The sequence below is a fragment of the Penicillium antarcticum genome (assembly GCF_028974205.1).
Source record: "Penicillium antarcticum strain IBT 31339 chromosome Unknown utg000009l_segment0_segment0, whole genome shotgun sequence".
Lineage (NCBI taxonomy): Eukaryota > Fungi > Ascomycota > Eurotiomycetes > Eurotiales > Aspergillaceae > Penicillium > Penicillium antarcticum.
In genome coordinates, this window is record NW_026695307.1 from 1,278,780 (window position 1) to 1,295,724 (window position 16,945).

General features: G+C 51.1%; 8 protein-coding genes across 8 annotated transcripts; 4 read left to right on the top strand and 4 right to left on the bottom strand.

Annotated features, from left to right (window-relative positions):
• Positions 1–74: 74 nt before the first annotated feature.
• N7508_008843 (AGC family serine/threonine-protein kinase) lies at positions 75–1,823 on the top strand (the record flags this gene model as incomplete). Its single annotated transcript, XM_058466906.1, has 1 exon — positions 75–1,823. The coding sequence occupies one exon, from the start codon at positions 75–77 to the stop codon at positions 1,821–1,823; it is 1,749 nt and encodes a 582-aa protein (XP_058314752.1).
• Positions 1,824–2,305: 482 nt separating this feature from the next.
• Positions 2,306–3,727, bottom strand: N7508_008844 (uncharacterized protein; the record flags this gene model as incomplete). The annotated part of the gene is made up of 1 exon (XM_058466907.1): positions 2,306–3,727. One exon carries the CDS (start codon positions 3,725–3,727, stop codon positions 2,306–2,308), a length of 1,422 nt encoding a protein of 473 aa, XP_058314753.1.
• A 1,311-nt stretch (positions 3,728–5,038) lies between these two features.
• N7508_008845 (MDR family MFS transporter) lies at positions 5,039–6,613 on the top strand (the record flags this gene model as incomplete). Its single annotated transcript, XM_058466908.1, has 1 exon — positions 5,039–6,613. One exon carries the CDS (start codon positions 5,039–5,041, stop codon positions 6,611–6,613), a length of 1,575 nt encoding a protein of 524 aa, XP_058314754.1.
• A 1,309-nt stretch (positions 6,614–7,922) lies between these two features.
• Positions 7,923–8,865, top strand: N7508_008846 (uncharacterized protein; the record flags this gene model as incomplete). The annotated part of the gene is made up of 2 exons (XM_058466909.1): positions 7,923–8,233; positions 8,298–8,865. The coding sequence occupies 2 exons, from the start codon at positions 7,923–7,925 to the stop codon at positions 8,863–8,865; spliced, it is 879 nt and encodes a 292-aa protein (XP_058314755.1).
• Positions 8,866–9,897: 1,032 nt separating this feature from the next.
• N7508_008847 (ELL-associated factor) lies at positions 9,898–11,166 on the bottom strand (the record flags this gene model as incomplete). The annotated part of the gene is made up of 1 exon (XM_058466910.1): positions 9,898–11,166. The coding sequence occupies one exon, from the start codon at positions 11,164–11,166 to the stop codon at positions 9,898–9,900; it is 1,269 nt and encodes a 422-aa protein (XP_058314756.1).
• A 491-nt stretch (positions 11,167–11,657) lies between these two features.
• N7508_008848 (carbohydrate-binding module family 48 protein) lies at positions 11,658–13,361 on the bottom strand (the record flags this gene model as incomplete). Its single annotated transcript, XM_058466911.1, has 3 exons — positions 11,658–12,962; positions 13,107–13,236; positions 13,339–13,361. 3 exons carry the CDS (start codon positions 13,359–13,361, stop codon positions 11,658–11,660), a joined length of 1,458 nt encoding a protein of 485 aa, XP_058314757.1.
• An 860-nt stretch (positions 13,362–14,221) lies between these two features.
• N7508_008849 (cyclic nucleotide-binding domain-containing protein) lies at positions 14,222–15,448 on the top strand (the record flags this gene model as incomplete). Its single annotated transcript, XM_058466912.1, has 1 exon — positions 14,222–15,448. The coding sequence occupies one exon, from the start codon at positions 14,222–14,224 to the stop codon at positions 15,446–15,448; it is 1,227 nt and encodes a 408-aa protein (XP_058314758.1).
• Positions 15,449–15,926: 478 nt separating this feature from the next.
• On the bottom strand, positions 15,927–16,827 carry N7508_008850 (uncharacterized protein; the record flags this gene model as incomplete). The annotated part of the gene is made up of 2 exons (XM_058466913.1): positions 15,927–16,225; positions 16,332–16,827. The coding sequence occupies 2 exons, from the start codon at positions 16,825–16,827 to the stop codon at positions 15,927–15,929; spliced, it is 795 nt and encodes a 264-aa protein (XP_058314759.1).
• Positions 16,828–16,945: the final 118 nt, after the last annotated feature.

Below are 16,945 nucleotides of genomic sequence, written 5' to 3' on the forward strand. Positions count from 1 at the left end.
TATCACCGGCTCTTCCATCTACACCCGGGAATTTCCTCCATCGCGAAACTTTCGAACAGTGATACAAAGGCACAATGCCTTCTTCAACCATCAGCGACGACCTGTCGGTCGCGGACGTGTTCAGCCCACAGGCTGATCTTGCGCAGTCTTCCATGGACATACCGACCAATCACCGTCGCCCCGATGCGCACATGGGCAACATGTCTCCTCGGATGAACAATGGATTTGGCGACTTTGCGAAACCCGGTCTGAATGCGCACATGAAGACGCAGCGCCAAAAGAGCAAGAAGAAGAAGAACCAGGTTGGACCCGGACCTGCTTGCTCCACCGTTCGCGGTTTTACTCCTCTGCCATCCGGCGATGAAGAATCGGATTTCTCCGCCGCGAGCTCCCGTGCTCCATCCCGCCCTCCAACTTCTCTTGGCGGGGGTAGCCCTTTGGCGCAGCCGTCCACAGGCCACGGAGTTAGCGCTTTGAAGCTTCAGCTTAATACCTTGAGTTTGGCGGACAATACCGGTGCCACGAGCGGACTTGCTTCCCAGACACCAAGTGTTGTCAGCGCTTTCTCAGACAGCGATCAGACCGAGATATTGACCAGCTATGAAGTGCCTCTGGACCAGGACTTTGTTAGCTCTGATGCTGTACAACCCGAGACACCAGAGGAACGCGGAGCCGATGCCGCTGGTGTAAGCGCGGATCTGCGCAGCCAGCTGTGCCGGAAAATGACTGCAGATGACTTTGAGCCTATTCTCTGCCTCGGAAAGGGTTCGTTTGGGACGGTTCTGTTGGTGCGCCATGTCGTCACCGGTAAGCTGTATGCCCAGAAGCAATTCCGCAAGGCTTCGATTACTGTGCACAAGAAACTGGTCGAGCAGACTAAGACTGAGCGTACAATCCTGGAAAGTGTCAACCGCCACCCATTCGTGGTCAAGCTATTCTATGCCTTCCAGGACCACGAAAAGCTTTACCTTATCCTAGAATATGCGCAGGGTGGTGAACTCTTCCACCATCTCGCTATGGAACGTATGTTTGAAGAAGACGCGGCTGCTTTCTACATGGCTGAAGTGGTCCTCGCATTTGAGCACCTTCACCAAAATGTCGGCGTTCTTTACCGCGATTTGAAGCCCGAAAACTGCCTTCTCGACCAACAGGGCCACCTGCTCCTCACAGACTTCGGACTTAGCAAGATCGCCCTCAACGATGACGACCGCTGCAACTCTCTTCTCGGCACAATCGAATACATGGCCCCGGAAGTTATCCAAGGAAAGCCCTATGGCAAAGCTTGCGATTGGTGGTCCCTCGGTGCCCTGGGCTTCGACCTACTCACCGGCTCGCCGCCGTTCCGCGCAAACAACCATGCGAAACTCCAAGAGAAGATTGTCAAGCAGAAGCTCGCTCTGCCATACTACCTCGGACCCGACGCCAAAGACCTTCTCACCCGTCTTTTGCGTAAGGAACCCTCCAAGCGCCTGGGTTACCACATGGCAAAGGATCTCCAGACCATCAAGAAGCACCGCTTCTTCCGCAAGATCGACTGGGATGCTCTTGAGCGCCGCGAACTGAACCCCCCTATCTGTCCCGTTGTTACCGACCCAGCCCTGGCAGAGAACTTCTCCGTCGATTTCACCCAGCTTCCACTCAGCCCATCCATGGCAGGTCCCGGCTTTGACGAGTATTATGCTAACGGTCAAGATTTCCCTGCCGGCAAGGGTCCCGATGCGGATGGGATGAACGCAGAGAGCAACCCCTTTGGAGGATTCAGCTACGTTGCCTCGAGCAGCTTGCTAGACCACGGACTGGGCGTTATGACAGCTGGTTACTGAGAAATTAGATCGAGAAAGACATGGCGAATCACAGAGAGAAAGACTTTATTCATGCCACGGCGTCTGGTGGCCACTGTTGTGGCCAAATTATTCTTCCTGCACTGCATTTGCATCAATTACCCTACCTTGCATGGACCATTTTTCTCAGCTTTAGTGCTTATACTCTGTTTATCAGGGTATGGCACTTCGCATATTCAATAGGAGTTGCGCCTTCGCATTGCTTTTTATTTTATTTCTTGTTTTTGTCGGGAATAGCATACATAGCCCAGGATCCAGATTACACGCAACTGGATCTTGAATTTGACATTGAATCAACTGTAAAGTTTAAATTCTTGACATTGAAGTTTCATGAATAGTCGTCTTGTTTACATAAATCCTTGAGAGTAGAGGTTCATTAAGCGATAAAAAAAACCGAGTCACCACCTCGAATGGATCGCGTAGCTCTCCCATAGTGCTCTCAGGCATGAAAACGGAGTAAATACTTAAATTTCGCCTTCTTCGCTTCCGGCATCGTCAAACCCATCCTTCTCTTTTTCGGTATTGGGGTTGGCGATGGGGTCTGCCGTGGCAGGTAGAGGGGTGGTTCTGTCTTTTTCGTCAGAGATCTCGCCATCTTCGGTGTGGTTGCCTTCTGTGGTTGGTTTCTGGGGCAGATCTGCTTGTCCCGAGGTTTGGTGTGGGGGTGCGGTAGGGAGAGAGTGTGATTGCGATTGCGATAATGCCGCGGCAGGAATGCGCGAACGAGTAGTGGATTTTTGCGGCTGGGATGGCGTGGCCTGGTTAGCCTCTAGAGATGGGGTAACCGTTCGCTGACGTTTTGGAGATCGTTCCCTGTGCCCATTGAGTGTAGAAGAGTTGTTTTGGGTAGGTTCCATGGCATGCGAGGAGGGAGGTTGGGATTCTGGTTCACGAGAGCGCTTGCGGCCATTTTGAGCCGAGTCCGGGGCTGTTACGGTGAGAGAGTGTGTAGGGTCTGCATGCTCGGTCTCCGATTTCGTTGGGTCGCGGTCGAAAATGCGGGTTGGGTCATTGGGCGTTGTTTCTGATATGGCAAATTCTGGGTAGCCTTTGCTTAAATTTTGCTGGACACGCTCGTAGATCTTGACGATCAGCGTGCAGGCGCGGATGAGGTCGTCGAGACGGACGTCGATTTGATCCCACCAAGGACAGCCTTCGGAGTCTGGGAATGCGACACGGCAATGACGAGCGGCGGCGTAGAGGGCTGCGGCGGCCAGGACGCGCGGGGAGAATTGTAGACAAAGGACTGTGTAGGTGGAGTCGTTTAGGAAGGCGTAGGAGGCACTGCGGAGAGCGCGGTTCTCCTGGACGCCGAAGAAGAGGGAAAATTCCCAAAGGGCGCGGTATGGCGACTCGAGTTGCAAGTCAAAGCAGAGATATTCCAGCATAACGCTCTCGTTCTGCAAGATCAGGTCACGCCATCTCCAGTAGTCCTTGGACTGTTCGTCGACGACGAGATTTGGGTTTTTCATGGCGACACGGCAGCATGCTATAACGAAGTCCTTCATGCGTCGCATTGTCTCGTCCACCTTAAATGCGACGAACAGGGCCACTGCAGCAATCACTTTCGGATGTATCAAGTCTGACCCCGCCTCAGGATATTGGCCCATCAAAGAATAACGCATGAGGAAACGGTGCATATACACAGTGGCGGTCATGGAAGTCTGTGGTGGCATCTTCAGCATCATGCTGACCTGCCAGATGAAATCGATTGCCCGGTGCCGAATGTAGTCCTCCTTTTCGCGGTTGATCTTGTCGATTCGCGACGGCGTGCGCTCAAGCTCTTCGTCAGTGAATAACCATTTCTGCTGCTCGGCTTCCACCACTGGATTCGGCAACCCAGGGATCCGTCGCTTCGTCGGTGCTGGAGAGACGGTAGACTCCATTGGGATCAGTGTTGAAGAAAGCCGAAGAGGTTGACCGACGATACAGGGAGGCACGAAGAGGCGACGAGTGAAGGCTCGGTGATTTCTTTTATAAATATGACTGGCAAAACGGCATGCGACATCCAATATGGTATGCGACAGTCAAAACGGCAAAGAGAGAGGCGCGCCTGCGCGCTCGGGGGACAATAAAAGTTTCCAGCCGCAGCTATAGGGCTCAATGGAGCATGGCGGAGCCTTTGTCTGATTGCGGAGACAAAGTAAGGCAACCTGTGTTTGTAAACGGAGGTGTATAGAGGAGATTTTGAAGCTATAGAGAAGATAGACGCTTAGCTGGCCTGGGATATAAAGGCAGTTGAGGGAAGGCCCTCGTCATGAACATCCTGGGAAGCTTCCGGGCGGAACATTGGTTCTTCCGGCCATACTATATCGTCCGACGGCAACATTGTACAAACATTGAACAATGAATATTCTACGATGAGAATGGACAGAACATCTAGTGTTTAGCCTGCAATAGATCTTTCTAGGAAAGTGCTCTACTATGTTAGCCAAATCTAGTTAGTAATGTGGTTCCCTTGGTATAACGTCCATCTAATGCCTCTAGTACATTTCACGCACTCTATCCTTAGATCCGCCGAGTAATGATAAATAGATGTATGATTAGACATAATTCTGTGATATACATCTGAAAGGAGAGTACGTTGATAATTGATCATTGATAGTGGAAAGATTAGTATTGTTTTCGGTGGTAGACAGTTGCGCATTCAAACAATGTTTTACTATAAAAAATATTCTGGCTGAGAGATTGCTAGAGATTTCAATAAAAATCCAATTAGCCAATGTGTTCACCTTGATAACACAGTCTACCGTGACTTAGGCGCCATGTTAAAGGCGAATGAGACTAGCAATCACAGACATGATATTGAAGTAAAAGGAAGCCATTTTAATTTGACTAGAACCGGGATTGTAGCTCTGTTCAAAATGTATCTACAGTACAGCTTATAAAGTACTGCTACGAGCATTTATCCCCTCGATGTTACTTTCAAATACCGATATGTAAGCTATCACATGATGCCCAAACCTGACGCTTATTGAACATAGGCAAAACTCCCGAAGTATTGAGAACTTCAATATGACTTATTTGCCCTTCTGGCTTATCTATTGATATCTCGTACTCGAGACTACCTCTCCCAGCACCACCATTACTCAAAAATGACAGAAGTCATATACAGCTCGGGACATGCGATGACCCAGCCTACAAGCGACGCAGATGGCAACAGATTAGGCAGTTCAACAACTTGTTCGACCCAAATCATGCATGAGACCACTATCAATGAGGAACCCAATCCCGTCCGCCTGTCTGAGGAAACCGAGTACCCGACTGGCGCGAAATATTCGCTCCTGATGCTCACCCTGGCTGGCGCCCTTGTGTTAAGCAGCATAGACATGAACATTGTTGCCACAGCCGTGCCTAGTATAACAGACCACTTCCACACAGTCGCAGATGTCGGATGGTATTCCTCCGCGTTCAGGCTCTGCCAGTGCGCTTTCCAATTCATGTTCGGCAAGGCATACAAGCTTTTCTCTATGAAGCGCGTCTTCTTGTTCGCCAATGCTGTCTCTATAGTCGGCTCGCTGCTCTGTGGAGCGGCCAATACGTCGATGATGCTAATCTTTGGGAGGGCGATAGCTGGGCTAGGCTCTGCTGGTCTTTTTTCAGGGTGCTTCGTCATCCTTGTGCAATCCACACCTCTGCGTAAACGACCTATGGTTGTCGGTATAATAAACGCCGTCGAAGGTTCTGCCACACTATCAGCACCTTTACTTGGTGGAGTTATTGCGCAGTCACTTGGATGGCGATGGTGCTTCTACATCAATGCGCCTATTGGTGCTGTTACCCTCCTATTAACATTTTACTGTTTACCTGAGACGCCAAAACCTAACGACATTGCCCGCATGACATTCAAGGAGAAGATCTTACAGCTCGACCTGGTTAGCAACCTGCTCCTCATCCCAGCACTGACTGCCCTCTTCCTTGCATTTTCATGGGCCGGTACCAAGCATTCCTGGGACAGTGGCCTTGTGATGGGTCCTTTGGTTGCCTTTGGCGTTCTTTCAACAGCATTTATCCACACTCAAAAACGACGAGGAGATGCAGCAGCCCTTCCCTTACGAATTATGAAACGCCGCAGTGTCATTGCCGGATTCATCTTTATCATGTGTGGTAACAGTACTGGAAATGTGCTCGAATACTACCTACCCACGTACTATCAAGTTGTCCGGGGATATACACCGACTAAGAGCGGCTACATGATGCTGCCTATTATCATCGCTAGTACTATTGGCGCCGTGGTTCACGGGGTTGGAACGAGTATCTTCGGCTACTATGCGCCATTCATGCTCTTTGCCTCAGTTATCATGCCCATTGCTGCGGGTCTTATTACAACCTTCAAAATAGACACTACCTTTGCGCAATTAATTATATACACCGGCTTCTCTGGTCTCGCCTATGGGATCGGCTTCTCGGGGCCGCAGAATGCTGTACAGACCATTTTACCCACGGAAGATGTCCCGCTTGGCACATCCATCATACTGTTTGCACAATCCTTTGGGCCAACTGTGACGATTGCCATTGCACAGGTCCTATTCGTCAATCAACTCTCGGTCAACCTAAATGGTCTCGTGCCAGGTCTGAGTGGAACAAGCATCGAGAACATAGGTCTGACGCAGATTGTGGCGAGCGTGCCGTCGGTCCAGTCTAGAGATGTTCTTGGAGCAATTGACAAAAGCATCATACAGACATGGTATTTGGTGGTTGGGTTAGCTTGTGCAACGATGGTTGGGAGTTTGTTGATAGAATGGCGGTCAGTCACATCGAGGCGTGATTAGACAGTTTGAACCCTTCCTGGAGTGTAGATTTCCGAGATCTGCTATCTTCCAAATACAGATCGAGGCCGATCTATATCGACACGTGAAACATTTACCATCCGTTCATGTATGGGGATTGTTCGAGACACTATTGGGGTTCCTGAACAGGAGAGACGCTGTTTTCGGTGAAATCAATTGAACTCATTAGTAGCTTTCCTACCAACTTCAAAAACAAGGTGTATACTGTAGCTGCTACTCGCAGCTCCAACGGCTAAGCAAGCCCCCGAGTTTTAGCTTTGGAAGTGTCTCACCTGAGTGATTTGGGTGTATAAATCTCCACATGAGACTCAAGAATTGCCGATCGAACTTGATGCGAATAGAATATTGAAACTGATACCCATACGAATATCTCACTATCTCCATGTCCGTACGCAAATCGTACAGGTACGGTATTTGGCCCCCTTGTCAAGTCTTGGCATCCGCCATGGCTGCGGCCGTTACTGTATCTCCGAATACAAGTTCTTGCACACATCGTGCAAGGATCTGTGGGCTGTGATTATTGGTGGGACACCGCTAGAGCCTCCACGGCCAATGCGTTGACAGCTCATTTGCTGGAGGCTCAACTCGACGTGTTTGTGTCGCCATCCTCCCCCCCCCCATTCTTTCGCCATAATCCTCGTTCCCTTGCATCTTCACATAGTCTCACATTCCTTTCTCTAAGTACATGTATGTCCAATACATTGACAATCGTCTACTTCAGTCACCTAGCTGGCAATCACCCAACGAATCAGATTAATTGTCTTCATATTCGAGCCTCATTTGACAGGGACGGGACGGAGCAGAAGCACTGATTTCCCGTCAACATTCACAATATCGACATGGTCGCTAATAGGTGGGGAATAGTGGGTCAGTGTCTACTGTCCGAATGCACAGGATTCAGGGGTCCCGACGTTCTACTTCTCCATTCGATCTCAGTTTGTGAGATAGACTGGAAAAGCCAAGACAATGCACTTGCTATACGAGGGCCGAGCACAGATAGGAACATCACTAACATCAACATCTAACCGGACTGTGTAGATGTACAATCTCCAGCTGAACTCCTGGGCTGATCTTTTCTCAATTGCGGTAACACTAAACAACCTGCATGCCCACTAAGTTGGAATAGGAAAAGCACTGCAGATTTGGCCCCCAGGTTTTCGACAACCTCAGCTGACGACAATGCTGGACATTTCCCAACCCCCGACGGCCTGACTGCTCGAAATTTTCTTCAAGCCTCGCAACGAAGTTGCGGGTGATCTTCGCAGGAGTGGAACTGCATAGCTAGCCCAGCATGACAACAACAATCACAATCGCCTCCGGAACAACCCCCGCATCTAATATCCCACTGACAACGGTCTTCACCCCGCCAGCCTCCTGCGACAACTTTTCCTGGATTTCCTCTGATTGTCTGGGGACAACCTGCCGGGGGGTGTATAACATTGTACGCGCGACAGAAACAGAATGCTATCCCTCTGGTTGGGCGAGTTCGGCAACGACGTTCTCGCCGGGGCTGGTGTGTCCGAGTGGATATTCCATCGCAGCTACGACGTTGGCTTCATATGGTGTTGCTAGTATCGAGACACGCGCGACATGTTGTCCCAGGTATGGAACCTCGAAGTTGATTTCTAGAAACTAGCTTGGAAAATTGACTTGCGATATCTTCTAGTGGGTTCACCATTGCAACTGAAAGCCCACTGGCTTGGTACACACCCGAGCCCTGTATCAGAACAACCGATGTCGCTACTACTATTACATTCACTGTCGTTGGCGTCACACCTGCTACTACGACGGCATACACCTGGACCACTCCTATATATCATGCAATGCCTGTCGGTATTGCGTGGCAGTCGTCCGACACAATATCTACGTCGGTAGATGTCACACCCACAGCGACAAGTGAGACAAATCCGGCAACAACAAACTCAGCAAGTGCAACGACAAGTGCAGCATCTAGCTCTGGAGGAAGTAGCTCAGGTCTCTCGACTGGCGCAAAGGCCGGCATCGGTGTTGGTGTCTCCGTCGGCGTGATTGCCATTGCCCTCGCTATCGGCGCAATTTTCTGGCTGCGACGGAGGAAGTCCTCAAATAGTCACCAGCAGGTTTCCAGTGGATATGGGTCGACGGCAAAGACCCCTAGTCATGGGGTTCCTACTGAGCTGGAGGTTATGTCGTCAACTTCTGGGGCGACTGAATTACCGGCCGAGGGTCCCAGGCTCCATGAGCTTAAAGGGTAAGTTGAAGATTAAGGGATTGATTGGCTTGAGGATTGGAGGGATGGGGACCATTATACATGTGAACTGAGCAACGCTTGTAGCTCGCTAATTACCATATTGATAATACCCGTCATCAGATCAGATTTGCTATTCCTAATTATGAAGAAGACAACCTTTCACACAAGATCTTCGTAAGGTTGACGATACACATCAAACAAAGCACAGGATATACATGTACAGGATCTCCAATCTCGCCATGTTACGCCGATGTGAGACTGTATTCCATGCTTATTGACAGTCCTTCATTGCTTTCTCATAAATTAAAAGATGCTGCCCAGTCTGAGATGTTCCAATGGCCTCCGCGCAGGCACTCTTGTAATATTCCGCATTCTTGTCGAGGATAGCACAAGAAGTCACCCTCCTGTAATACTCGCCTGCCGCAGTCAGGCATGGACCATAGGGGCTTTCGTTGCAGATCATTGGTCTGTAATCCTTTGCCGGAGTCTCGAATTGCAGCCGAAGAAGGTCGATTTTCCTTTGCCGCGATATGTAATCTGCTTTTCTCACATGAGTTTGCGTATTCGACCTTATCGCCGCAGACTTGGTTGGCCTTTAATGAAGAGGAAGAGGAAGAGGAAGAGGAAGAGGAAGAGGAAGAGGAAGAGGAAGAGGAAGACGGTTTGAATAGGTAGATGATGAAGGAAGAAGAAAGCAGGCAGCAGTGGGTGAGCCGGAAATCATCCTGAGAAGTAGAAAGATTCGAAGTCTCTAGCTCCATAGACTACTTTCTCTATATCTTCTCAGATGAGAAAAATGCAATAATCACTTCAGATAATTGAAAGAATATTTCCAAACTCAACAGAAAAGCAACAAGACAAATCAAATATCGCTATGAGATATCATTCAACAAGTAATCAAGACAAAAACGTCCCTACGCAATTGGTATCTCCTATTCGGGAATCGAAGCCCGACCTAGCGCCACGCTGATAGATGCAATAGACAAAAAACCTCCTGTACAATGGACAAGATCACAGTACAGTACACTACACTGCACTATTCCTCCTCACTAACCTCACTCTCATCATCACTAGGAACATACTGCCGGGAAGTAGTGGGCTGACTGTACTGGTGGCTGCGAGCCTCCTCTTCCCGGGCACTTTCCTCGAAAGCGGCTTCCATCTCTGCAGCCAGGGCGTCGTCATCTTCGACCTCGTCTTCTTGGGTTTGGCCTGCTGGTGCTGATGAGGTTGGGTGGGCGGTTGTGCCAACTGGGGAGGGGAGTCTGAACTCGCCCATTTCTTCTTCTCCGTTTTCGTCGTTTGCTGGTGTATTGTTTGAGGAGAAGTATGCGGGGTTGACTTTGAAGGAGCGGGATGGGGGTGGAGAGCCCATGTCGATAATGAGATCGCCGTCAATGATGATGTTTGAGCTTGGTGATTGGCCGGCTTGTTGAGATCCTGTCTCTGCATCTGAGACCGACGAGCGAGAATCTTCAATCTCAAGTATTTCTGGCTGGCTAGCGGCTTGGCTAGTAGGTTGGCTAGCGGGCTGGGAGGCGGGCTCGGCTGGCTTTGGAGAAGGTTTAGCGGCGGGAGGTTTGACGGCCGCCGGTGTCACGGCTGGCTTCTTCTGTCGCAGAGGATTTGCTTGTGGCTTCGGTCGAGGAAAGGGTTTCGCAGCAACGGGCTTGGTGGCTGCTATCACCGGTGTGTTCGATCGGCTTGCAATAGAAGGTTCCGGAGTGGTGTTATGCGAAGGTAAACAGTATTTATTGTCCGGCCCGCGGTTCTTGGGGAGGTAGTGTCGCCAGTCATATGGGTTGTCTGGATCGGCGGGACCCTCGTCGTCGCTGGTGTCTCCTGCATGCCGGTCCTCGCCCGAATTCGTAGGCTCGTCCTCGTACTTGATCTGGAGTTGTTCGTACTGTTCGCGGACCTGTTTTTCCGTCTTTCCTGGCGCCGACCGAAGGTTGAAATTGAACGATGTGGAAACCGGCTCGAGTACAAAGACTTTACGCTCTGGATCGAAGACCAGGACCAGGTTCTGTTCGCTCGACGGGTCCTCGCTACCCTTGTATGACCAGGCCAGTGCGTGATCGGCGTTCGGGGCCTTATCGGTGACGGAGAGGTCGTATAGATCTTGCGATTGGGAGGGGGTGATGGTTGAGCGGTGTTGTGGGGTGGCGGACTTTGACTTGTAGTTGTAATTAATGTTGACCAGACTGCTTGTGTCTGATCTCTGGGCCAGTCTCTCACCCAGCACAATTGGGTACTCGGCTTGCTTGGTGGGATCGATCATGGCGGAGAGGGTGGGGGTAGCCATGGCTAAGAAAGAGACCAGTGGCTAGTGAACCCAAGATTTCAAGGGTTCGGCAGGATGCAAGGGAGGAAGAAGAGGAAGAGGGTCATAGTTGGGGAAAGGTTGAGGGTGGAGAAGGCGGAAATAGGAAATGACCCAGTTCTCCCCCCACTCTACCCAGAAACCCGTTAAGCACTAATCCGTGAGGCACGAGACAGTAGTTGGAAAGTTGAAAATACACTTGACCTAGATATGGAATATTTGTATATGTTCTTTGCTATGCTCCGATTCTGTACTACATTTTACGCAGGCTCCGACTTCGGGATGTAAAATTGGTCAATACTGCCGAGCCAAACAGATTCCATTAGATGATTACCAGCCGAGACATTAACAAAAGGCGTGGAAATACAATGCGATAAAAACAGGAGGAGGTATCAAACAAAGAGTCAAAACAAGGCGAGTTAGCTTTTGCAGCCATCTAAGAGCCCCAACCAGACCAAATGGACATGTCTCATTTATTTGAACTTCTCCTTGAGCTTATGGATGAAGCCACTCAGACGCTTCTTCTTCTTGTCGCCGTTAGTAGAAGCACCCTCAGTACTGGGAGACTGCTTGGACTCTGCAGGCTTGGATTCTGCGGCCTTGGACTCAGGCTTGGACTCGGGCTTGGACTCGGGCTTGGACTCGGGCTTGGGGGTGGAAGTCTCGGGAGCCTTGGTAGTCTCAGGTCCAGTGGTCACAGTAGGACCGGCAGGCTTGGCGGTGGTAGTCTCGTCAGTAGGGGCAGAGTCAACACCAGTGGTCACAGTCGGGCCTGTGGACTCAGTCTTGGGAGCCGAGGTGGGAGCCGAGGTGGGAGCGGCAGCAGCATTGCGACCAGGGGGAGGCGTAGAAGTCGGCGACACATCCGAGGAGTCAAAACCACTCGCAAGAGTCAGGTGAGGGGCGATGGGCTGGGTGGCCGCAGTCACGGTGGGTGCCGGGGCACCTCCAGACTCCTCGACATCGACCTTCTTCTGAAGTTCCTGCTCGAATCTCTTCTTCTCGTCGACCGCAGCCTGGTTGGCAGCAGCCTCGGGGTCCTGGTGGGCCTCGGCGAGAGAGTCCTTCACCACCTCGGGGACTTCCTCAACAGGCTTGTTGCCGTTAGTCTGCTTGCCCTTGGGCTCCAGAGGCACCTCGGCAGCCAATGCAGCAGTAGTAGAGGTGGGAGCGGCAGATTGAATGGTGTACCCGGGGTCAGCCGCTGCTGCCTGCTGGGCCGGACCGCCAATGTAGACGGGCTCCTTGTCATTAGCAGCTGCCTGTTGCGCAGGGCCTCCGATGGGAAGGCTAGATTCGGGAATCATGTTGTTCGTGATGGGTGGAATGGCGAATGCGAAAGCGCTGTCGTTGTCTCCAGGAGAGTTGGGGTTTCCGCCAACAGGAAGGGTCTGCCCCTTCTCGTATGACTCCTGATCCAGCTTCACCGTAGAGTCCACAGTGTTGTTGTGGAGTTCACTCGAGTCAGGGACCTTTTCACCAGGTGCCAGCTTGATGGGGTTGCCATAGCCGCCTGATGCGGGGATGGGATCCACCCCCAGGGTCTGCTCGCTCTCCTGGTTTGGAGTATCAGGGAAAGTGCCAGGCAGGTTGCCATTTGCTTCCTTGGGCACGTTGGCAGCGAGAGCCGCGGTAGTGGAATTTGGGGTGACACCAGACATTGGGGCGTCCGTGGAGTCAATGATCTCTTCGGGTAAAAGGACGTTGTTGATGTTGCTGTGGCCGTCGTCTTCCTCGCGCGCACTACTATCTGTGGTCCAAGTACCGTCGACGACGAACTTGATCAAATCAGCAAAGCAATCAAATCAAGGAAATGGCGTACGAGTCATAAGCGACCTTAAGTAGTTTGGGAAACAGTGTGACGTCAGCGGAGAGGGTGCCTAGAAGGACTTCCAGGTTCTCACCGCTTCAGGAGCTCTCACCTTGTAATGGGTTTTTTCAGGCGCCAGAGATACTTCTTTGACGAAGATGTCGCCTACCCTGTCCAGTTTCACCGTCTTACCCCAATCGTCGAAAGTGCCTGTCACGAACACCTCGCTCGCATTGTTGGGCCTTAGGCAAGTAACCGGTCAGCGACCTAATGTGCCACAGATTCGAGAGACGAGATTACTCAAGAGAGTCTTCTCCTGTCCTCTAAAGATATATCAGACTTACCACTTGAATGTGAATTTTCCCATGTCCAGTTCAGATAGCAAAGAAGGTAAAAATTCAGAGGTTGGGAAGAAGCTTGGAAGAGGGAGGAATGATCTTCCTCAGACTAGACCAGTGGGGGGTGACACAGACCTCCAAGGAACGGTGAATCTTTCACTATCTAAGTTACTTCCTACAGGCATTGAGGCCTAGGGGTTAATAGTCTCTGTGACTATTTGTAGTGGCAGAGACCTTCAAGCCCAAGGGGCATCTGCCACCCAATTGCACCAGTCACAACCAGGGACTTGCCACCTCACATCGGAGTCACCCATTACATGCAGATAACGTCTATAATGTCTTTTGAAATCTTATGTTCCAAAGAACGCTGCAGGTTCCCCACTGTGACTCTGAAAACGGCAGGGTGCGGATAAGTGACTCCCAACTCCTATTCGTCACGGATGTGGGTGGCAAAGGTGCAATGATCATCAATTCCGGCTTTCTAGAAGACATTTGGAAGCTATCCAGAGTCATACATGGAGGTTTCATTGGTTTAAGTGACGTCGACTTCAGTCAAAGTAAAGTAAAAGGGATCGACGAAAAGCTCAGACCAATACCCCTCTTCGACTTCTCCCTCGTCTTGACTTCTCTTCGGACTCAATTTCCAGCTTGTTTGCCTTTATTCTCTCCCGAGACACACCTCTCTTTCTCTCCCCCACTATTATTCCCCTCCCCCCCCCCTCCCTTCTTTTAACTACTCTACTCTCTTATGATCAACGCCCTCTCTCCTCATCCCTCTAATTCTGAGAGATCCATAGACTCTATCTCCCCACCTCCACACATCCATTCCTTTCTCCCCAAGCTCCAGCTCCAGAGTGGCCGGAGCAACGGCCCCTCCGGCCCTACCAACATGGCACAAAACACTGGGGCAGCCCCATCAGTGAACACCAACTCCCGCGAGAAGTCCCCAATTCCCAAAATCGGCGAGGATGAAGAGTTCGAGGTGACGTCACCCACCGACATGAGTTTCCGACAGGCAAACACAGGTACTACATCTGTAGGTGCCGCTTTGTTCGGAGGCAGCGCATTCGCCGAGGGAGTGACACAATTTGGAGGACCCCTATTCAGCAGGAGCCCCTTCCAGGGCGATGGCGACGACGGCGAGCAAGAAGGCGAGCTGGCACCTCTCCCGGGACGAACCGCACAGCAAGGATTCCCCAACAACTACGCGCTGGGTCGCCGGACCTCTGTGTCGGCCGAATCTCTAAATCCCACCGAAGCGGGCTCGGACAGCTGGACGCCTCCCCGCCACCCCAAGACGGAGGAGCAGATCTCCCGGCTTAAAGCCGCTGTTAGCAGTAACTTCCTCTTCTCCCACCTTGATGACGATCAATTCACGACAGTCCTGGATGCACTTGTTGAGAAGCCTATTCCAGCCAAGGATATCAAGGTCATCTCCCAAGGCGACGCTGGAGATTACTTCTACATTGTGGAGAAGGGTAACTTTGATATTTACATCCACCCCTCCGGTGCAGTGCAGCCTGGTCCCGACGGTTTGGGTAACAAGGTCGCGTCGACTGGACCTGGAGGCTCCTTCGGTGAGCTTGCCTTGATGTACAACGCCCCTCGTGCAGCGACAGTCATCTCCACAGACCCAAAGAGTACGTTGTGGGCTCTGGACCGTATTACCTTCCGCCGGATTCTCATGGACTCGGCATTCCAGCGCCGTCGCATGTACGAGGCTTTCCTGGAGGAGGTCCCACTCCTCTCTTCTCTCAAGTCCTACGAGCGCTCCAAGATTGCCGATGCCCTGGACACAATCAAGTACCCAGCAAACTCAGTCATCATCCACGAAGGCGATCCCGGCGACGCATTCTACCTGCTGGAGTCCGGTGAGGCCGAAGCCACCAAGAATGGAGTCTCTGGACCAGTGAAGAACTACAGCCGTGGTGACTACTTCGGTGAACTTGCCCTCCTGGACGACAAGCCCCGTGCGGCAAGCATCACCACCAAGACGGAGGTCAAGGTTGCGCGATTGGGTCGCGATGGATTTAAGAGGCTTCTCGGACCGGTGGAGGAGATTATGAGACGGGCCGAGTATGAACTGGACGCTGCCAAGTCTCCTGTTTCCAAATGAATGTTATATGATATGAAATTGAATCCCAGGCATGGGATGGTTTCTTGAAAGTTGAAATCGGGGGAATTAGACTCCGCGACTATTCTCATATGAGTGTCAATTCACATCTTTGAGTCTTGCCTACTGCTACCGCAATAACTCATGGTCTTTCTTCTCTTCTCCAATTCTTGTCTCTTATTTTCTCCATGCTTGATCTCTACACTCTTTACGAACCTAACTGTATCTAAATTCTGTCTGTTCCTACCCTCCTACCTAGTAACAGGTGACGACCTGTCGTCCCTGTCATGTTATCACTTGCTACTACTCCTGATTGTGGTCCAACTCGTAGCCAGAATGAGAAAACAAGTATTGATTCCATCATGCAGTTGCAAGTCAATGATAATAACGCCGAAAATGCAACATAGTATGGTGTATCCAGCCCACAACCAACACCGATCCCAATCCCAACCATAATCCAAGATGCAAGTACAAGACAAAATCACCTCGGAACAACCAGATCACTCCTCAAAACCCACTTCTCCCCACCCGTAACTTCCATCCCCTCATGAAGCATACAAGCATCCCCATGCCGATGCAAAAGCGCCATCCCAACCTCCGGCGCAACAACAATCGGCTCAGGGTTCCGATTCGCGCGCGTCGCTTCCGGGTAGAAGACTGTTTCGCCGCCTGTGCTGGTCGTCAGGTAGATGAGGAGGGTCCAGGTTGTTCGTGCGGGCGTTGCTCGTGAGAGGGCTGTTGAGGGATATGGGGGGAAGGTTATGTTGTTTGAGTCGTCGTCTGGTTGGGTTGGGTTGGGTTGTTAGTTGTTGGTTGGGTTAAGGACCGGGTTGAGGTTGTATTTGTATGTTCTGGAATTGGAGGTTGGATTGGATTGGAGACTTACAATGCTGACCAAAGAATTGACCCTTCGTATATCGATAAATGCGAATATTGGCATTCAACCCCAAGGGTTCCCCGCCCCAAAGTCTCTGCGCTCGTTCGGCGATTTCTGCGGGTGATCCATGCCCGTCCACATCCTCATCATAATCTAGCTCTTCAGATCTCTCTGTGACGAGTTCCTTCAGAGAAGTCTGACTCCACAGCATCTCCGCAAACCGCGCATCATCAATCTGGAACCGATCATTCACGCGCAATGCCTCGTCTTTCTTTGGTTTACCGGGTGTTGTGGTTAGGGGTAGTGAGGCTAGGAATGAGGCGTAAGTTTTGCAGAGGGTGCTTGGAAGGAAGTTGCGGATGAGGTAGATTTGGTCGCGGAGGAGGGGTTCTAGGCTTAGATCGGCGGGTGGGAGAAGGGGGCGTAGGGGTGGCCAGTTTGGGCAGTTGGGTTGGTTTTGGGTTGGTTGTGGTTTGGCGTCTTGCTTTTTGGATTTGGGGGGCATTTTGTTGGTTGTGGTTGTATTTGGTGGTTGTTGTTCGAGTTGGGAGTGGACGGTGAGGAGGTGGCTTTTTTTTAAGGTGTTTATCGCGATAAGAGAGTCTAGAGTAGTCGATGTATGA